General features: G+C 48.9%; 1 protein-coding gene across 1 annotated transcript; it reads right to left on the bottom strand.

Moving 5' to 3' along the window:
* Positions 1-3,992: 3,992 nt before the first annotated feature.
* Positions 3,993-5,803, bottom strand: DGAT3 (diacylglycerol acyltransferase). The gene is made up of 2 exons (XM_048711463.2): positions 5,466-5,803; positions 3,993-5,124 (listed from the first exon to the last, which is right to left on the bottom strand). Exons 1-2 carry the CDS (start codon positions 5,733-5,735, stop codon positions 4,186-4,188), a joined length of 1,209 nt encoding a protein of 402 aa, XP_048567420.2. The 5' UTR covers positions 5,736-5,803; the 3' UTR covers positions 3,993-4,185.
* Positions 5,804-7,131: the final 1,328 nt, after the last annotated feature.

Genomic DNA, 7,131 nt, shown 5'->3' with positions numbered 1-7,131 from the left:
TAGCATCGGCTATAGATTTTTGATAATAAAATCTGAGGTATCCGACATGCATGTTGGTACGATTATGGAATCAAATGATGCAACTTTCTTTGAGGACATATTTCCTATGAAGGATATGTCGAGTTCATCAAATCAAGAGATACCTACTCCATCTAGTGAGGAATTCACTGTAATTCCTGAACCCACCATTGCGATGGAACACGTTGAGAATCCTGTTGAGGGTAACAATGGAACTCCTGTGAGGAGTAAGAGACAGAGGACTGCAAAAGTCTTTTGGTGATGATTTCATTGTGTACCTCGTGGATGACACACCCAGGACTATTTCAGAAGCCTATGCATCTCCTGATGCTGACTACTGGAAGGAAGCTGTACGTAGCGAGATGGATTCCATCTTAGCTAACGGTACCTGGGAGATCACTGACCATCCATATGGGTGCAAACATGTAGGATGTAAGTGGGTGTTTAAGAAGAAGTTTAGACCTGATGGTACGATTGAAAAGTACAAGGCACGGCTTGTGGCCAAGGGTTATACCCAGAAAGAAGGTGAAGACTTCTTTGATACTTACTCACCCGTGGCTAGACTGACCACAATTCGGGTGCTACTATCACTGGCTGCCTCATATGGTCTTCTCGTTCATCAAATGGACGTTAAGACGGCTTTCCTTAATGGAGAGTTGAAGGAGGAAATTTACATGGATCAGCCAGATGGTTTTGTAGTACCTGGTCAGGAAGGAAAAGTGTACAAGTTATTAAAGTCTTTATATGGCCTTAAACAAGCTCCTAAGGAGTGGCATGAGAAGTTCGAAAGAACATTAACTGCTGCCGGCTTTGTAGTAAACGATGGTGACAAGTGCGTGTACTATCGCTATGGTGGGGGCGAAGGAGTTATTCTTTGTCTGTATGTCGATGACATATTGATCTTTGGAACCAAACTTGATTTAATCAAGGAGGTTAAGGATTTCTTATCTCGCTGTTTTGAGATGAAGGATCTAGGAGTAGCTGATGTTATCTTAAACATCAAGCTGTTGAGAGATGAGAATGGTGGGATCACACTGCTGCAGTCTCATTATGTGGAAAAGGTCTTGAGTCGTTTTGGGTATAGCGACTGCACGCCTTCTCCAACTCCATATGATGCTAGTGTGTTGCTTCGAAAGAATCGATGGATTGCTAGAGATCAACTGAGGTATTCTCAGATTATTGGCTCGCTTATGTATTTGGCGAGTGCCACGAGGCCTGACATCTCTTTTGCTGTGAGCAAGCTGAGTCGGTTTGTGTCAAAACCGGGAGATGATCATTGGCATGCGCTTGAGAGAGTTATGCGCTATTTGAAAGGCACCGCGAGCTATGGGATTCACTACACCGGGTATCCAAGGGTACTGGAGGGTTATAGTGACTCAAACTGGATATCTGATGCTGATGAGATTAAGGCCACAAGTGGTTATGTTTTTACACTTGGTGGTGGCGCTGTTTCCTGGAAGTCTTGCAAGCAGACCATCTTAACGAGGTCAACTATGGAAGCAGAACTCACAGCATTAGACACTGCCACTGTTGAAGCAGAGTGTCTTCGTGAACTCTTGATGGACTTACCTATGGTTGAAAAACCAATACCCCCTATCCTGATGAACTGTGATAATCAAAATGTGATCGTCAAGATAAACAGTTCTAAGGACAATATGAAGTCCTCAAGGCATGTGAAGAGGAGACTAAAATCTGTCAGAAAATTGAGAAACTCCGGAGTTATTACGTTCGAAAAACTTGGCAGATCCCTTCACAAAGGGTCTATCACGTAATGTGATAGATAATGCATCGATGGAGATGGGTTTGAGACCCACTGCATGAGTTTTCCATAGTGGTAACTCACTCTATGTGATCGGAGATCCCGTGAAGTAGAAGTGGGAGACAAGCTGTTGGTCAGCTGGGAGGAGAGTATCCCTATATTAATTATCCCACTCCGTAAAGATGCAATACTCTCCTGATCTGCATGGCAGGTTGATAATTATCTTAATGTGTTCCAAGTGGCTTATTCGGGTAAGCAGAGATGTTGTCCTGCAGAACATCTTCTGAGGAACACACCTATATGAATTTGACTGTCAACGTCGCAGTCTGTGAGAATTATGTGTTCTCTAATAAATTCATGAAAGGCCCTGGAGTATGACGTATACGCTCCACCCGCGGGAAAGCCTTGCGTCAGCCCAGTATCGGTCAAGAATTTGTGTGAAACTAGTTTTACATAAAACTTGTAGTTCAAGGTATAGTCCACTATTCAAGTTGTGATTTAGTGTAGCATAAATTTCTAAGTGGAAGTTCAACTTCACAGTCTCCACTAAGCACCGATATATAAAACAATATTTTGGAACTAAATGATGAGATGTGCCAATGAGACTTTGTGGGGGATTGTTGGAATTTTGCTAGTAGGCCTTTGGCCCAAAGCCCAACTAAAATTCTGAAATTCTCTTGGCCCATTCATACACACATGTGAGTGGAGTGAGTGAGGCTAAAGTTTAGTCCCACATTGGAAGTTGAGAGAGAGTTGCACCTCTTTATAAGGTGAGCTCTTCTACCACTTGTATGAGCATGAGAAGAGGAGACCTACACGCGCGCTCCTCCTCCTCGCACGCCTCGCCACGCCACGCCACGCCACGCCTCGCCTCGTCACGACGCGCCGCGGGTTGCGGGATTGAGCCGAGGACAGAGCTATGCACGTTGTCTATATTTTTGCTGCATGGGAAAATTAATGAGTCATTAATTAATAATTAACGGACGCGTTAATTACTGAACCGTTTCCGATTCTTTTGGATCGTGATGACTCGGACGTGGGGTTTACTCCCACGACCTACCCGGCTCGCAATATATAGTCAGGCAGACGTCTACCCTAGCCGCCGCTTCGTATGGTTTCTCATCACCGTTCCAGATCATTGCGCCGCCAAACTAGTCTTCTCCATCCCTCCTTCCGGCGTGCACCGCGAGAAGGGACAGCAGGCCTCCGGAACCCTGCCTCTCGTGATCATGTAGGGGAGAGGGGCGATCGGATTTTTGGGGAGCGCACTCGCACGACTGCTGGCAGCGACGACTTCGCGAACGACGACTTCTTCCCCGACCTCGGCAACCTCATCCTCGACGACATGGGCGACAACATCAACGCCGGCGGTGCTGCACCCGCTGCACCGTATGTGATTCTATCCTTCCTGTTCGAGATCGTGGTAGAATTCATGTTTCTAGTATGTGCCCTAGATGTGATATGTTCATCTGCTATGCTAGTTCGCATGATTAGTTTAATCTCTGCTGCTGTGGTCATAATTTATATTCTGTTTATTCGGATTAAATCTCGTAGTAATTTGCTCATATTTCCAACAATATATTCAACTTCTATGAATCACAATCTTGGTTGAGTGATGCCCTCTGACTATGTCGCCAGACGCTCCTTCACGTGTGTGAGGTGGTCGAGTTTGTTCTCTTATGGTGATACTTGAGGTGGTCGAGGTTGTTCTCTTATGGTGATGGGCCCTCAGTACGTGTGTGAGGTGGTCGAGTTTGTTCTCTTATGGTGATACTTGAGGTGGTCGAGGTTGTTCTCTTATGGTGATGGGCCCTCAGTAAGCAGGCGATGTGTTTTCTTCGTGGCCTCAGCGGATGGATACTGACGATGCCATCAACAAATACTAGATAAATATCTTGGGGCTGTTTTCCTTCGTGATGGCCGTCAAGTATGCTGCATGCATTTTCATTTTCATTTTCTTTGGAACAGGCTTTGGTCTCACTTTATAATAAACACATACGATCGAATGGTACACGCTACAAGATGCGAAGGAAATCCTCATACAAACTGACCAACACGACATCAGAAATGCATTGTTGGACGCCGCCAGCGTGCCGCCAAGCATAAGCACGGGAGCGGCAGAACCACGACTAAAAGAAACCTAAGAACCGGAGCGGCAGAACCACAACTAAGAGAAACCTAAGAACCGACAACCGACGAGCTCGCGGCTCCTGGATGAAACAAGGAGTATATATATAGTAAACAGCAGCTCATTAAGCTCAGAACATACATCAGCTCGTCAGGGGCGTGATTATATACAATGTATTATTGTGCAGCAAAGTTTTTGTAGTACATTTGCCAGACAAAACAAGTTGTAGTAGTACAGGTCTGTAAATACCAACCTGAACCTGCTCCAGGTAACCATCTTATCAGTTCATGCCCACGTCGCCATCTCCGATGAAGCCCGCCACTATGGTGCCAACATCATCCAAGCCTACACCAATGCAGATGGGACTGTTCTTCTGTACAGAGCCCTCGCTGCGCAGCCGCACATTTGGGCCTAGCCCGCATTTCCCCAAGCATTTGCAACCGACCACCATGCCGCCGGTGCCAACCTCCGTCTCAAACTCCTGCAGGACGGCGAGCGAGCCCGCCTTCTTGCATTTGCCGCCCATGCAGACCTCGATTCTGTTCTGCACTGGTTTTTCGACAACCGCAATGCTGGTGGCAGTGTGCTGCATTGCATTTGCAGACCCGGAAAAGATCTGAGCATCCAGTGCAACGGAGTCTGGGATTTGAGGCACTATGATGGGGAAAACTGTGCTTGCAGGTGGTGTTCGAGGCGCAGAAATGGTGGCACAGCGGCTCATTCTGACGACTTCCCCTTCACACTCACTGTTGCTGGACTCCGATGAGCATGAGCTGTCTTCATCCTTGCAGGAATTCAGTGTGGCCATCCGCTTCTCTTCCTCCTTTTTCATCTTCATGGCCTTCTTTGCAGCTTTCTTTTGTTCCTTCTCCCTCTTTTTCATGGCCTTCATCGCAGCCTTGTCAAAATCCATTGCCGGAGCTGTTGCGATGTTAGATGCAGCAATTTGGGGCACTGACATTGACATCGCCATTCCTTGGTCAACTGCAGGCATCGATGTGGTGGCAACACAGCTCATTTTCATGGATTGCTCTTCCTCACACTCACTCTCGCTTGATTCAGAGGAGGCATCCCCACAGTTCATCGCGGCCTTCTTGGCTTCCTTCTGCTGCTTCTTCAGTGCTTTCATCGCAGCCTTCTCCTCTTTCTGCTTCTTCTTCAGCTCGTCCTCTGCATCCTTCATCTGATTCAACTCCTGCAGCAGCAGCTCAGTTGCTTCCTGTATTCGTAATCCCGGGCAAATCAGAGCTTGACTTTATCATAAGTCGCATAAAAAGTACAATAGAAAACCAGCCAGCTAATTTACCACCAAATTCATGTTCAATCAAAGCACTGTGTTTTCTGGATTTACGAGGAAACATAACACAAATCTAAATCTATTTTTATGTTTAGCTTCATGGGGAGATGAGTAGTGTTTATGTTTGATACCAAATCAAGCATTGTCAACGTCATTCAAATCCTTGCGCGACAAATAATCAAGACTTGTCAACCCAAATCCGAAGCATAAATGAAGAATAGAACCACATAATCGATAGGTGAAGAGAGACGGAGAGGGCTCACCGAGAGGATCTTCTCCTTGGCCGGGTCGCCAGCGACAAGGCCCATGGCCCGAAGCTTGGTAAGGTCCCTCGCCGCCGCCTCCACCGCCTTCCGCGGCGCCGCGTCGTAGAACCTGAGGTGCGCTTCGTCGGCGAATCCCCCGCATCCGCCTCCGCGGCCAACGCAGGACACCCTGGCCGGCATCCCCCTCCTCCTCTCCCTCGGGACAACCGGACACGCCGACGCCAACGATCGCCGGAGGGCAGCAGCGCCGGTTGCGGAGAGCTCCATGATGCGTTGCGACGAGATCCCTTTTCCCGTACCCGCTGCCCTTTCTCCACCACCCAAATCCGTCTGCGCGTTTAGATGCTTCTTCACGCCTCCTTGCATACGAATTTACAGTTATACCCTTCGGGCATACGTGGCGTGTTGTGTGTGGAGGAAGTGGCGATGCATTGCTTACGTGGACAAATGAGGAGGTCTTCAGTCCACGATTGCTGCTGACTGCAAGAGTCAAGACTTGCATCAAACCCTCTATGCTAATCCTATAGGATTTAAATGGACATGCCATTCAAATTCTGTGTTTTTCTATCTAGAGGATTTGATGTCACAGAAAAAACAAAAAAATTGTAAAAAAAGGTTGGAGTGGATGCTTGATTTCCAATGAAATGTGGTACACTTGATTCCATAGGAAAAAATCCTATAGGATTCAATCCTTTGAATCAAAGGACAACTGTAGGAAAAAGTCCTAAGGATTCTAACTCTCCAAATATCCTATGTAATTCCTTTGAATCAAAGGAGCCTTTATTGTTGGAGACTCTATTGTGTGAAAATGCCCCTTACCCCCGCGTCACTCCACAGGGGCAGCTCGGGCGAAGAAAGCCTAGCCGCCACCCCCTTCCTTTTGTGCCGCCGCTGGCACATGTCGTCGGGCAAAGCCCCGCCAACGACTGGCGAGGGCGGGCCTCGGTCCTCCACGCGGTTAGTGCTCTCGCGCGCAAGAGCGGCACCGGTGGGGCGTGTGCGGCGGTCTTCGAAGCTCCGGCAGCGCTCTGCGTGTGCGGGTGGCGTGTCGTCTCGGTCATCCTACTACCCTACAGCGGTGGGATGGGCCGGCGGCGAAGGCCTCTGCACAGCGTAGGAGGACGTCGCAGCGGCGCTCCTTCCTGGGCTCGCCCCGATTTGTCGTCGTTCGGGCGTGTTGTGGCATTCACGGCCAGACCCGTTGGGGTCGCCCATTCCAGCGTGCCTCTGCTGCAGATCGGACTCCCCGTTGGCTTGGCGCATGAATTGTGTGGTGGCGCTCTCTATGGCGCTTGGTGGTGTTGGGGGCTCCCCGGTGTGGCCCTGGCCAACTGCTTCGGCTGCGTTGGTTAGCTCTAGGTGGACTAGCAGGCTACGGAGTTGGGGCAGTGACATTGTCGGGGAAGTTGGGCTCCGGCTTCAGTTGTGGACAACGACGGCGGTACATGTGGGTGCCGTATCCTTGCTAAAGGTGTCATGCTGTGGTGCTCGTCTTCCCTCCCGTGATGCTCCGAAGGAAACTTCAGATCCCGAGTCTTCCAGATCAGGCGATGGCGGCGCTCAACGTCGCGTTCCCTCATGAGTGCTTGGTCTTAGAGCTTGCCTTAGCTAGGGGACCAGTGGCTCGAGGTGGCTCTTGATAACCCACAAGTATAGGGGATCG

The sequence above is a fragment of the Triticum urartu genome, chromosome 1A, assembly GCF_056163025.1.
Source record: "Triticum urartu cultivar PI428250 chromosome 1A, HENAU_Tu73, whole genome shotgun sequence".
Taxonomy (NCBI): domain Eukaryota; kingdom Viridiplantae; phylum Streptophyta; class Magnoliopsida; order Poales; family Poaceae; genus Triticum; species Triticum urartu.
This window is presented reverse-complemented; position numbering and strand designations above follow the sequence as displayed.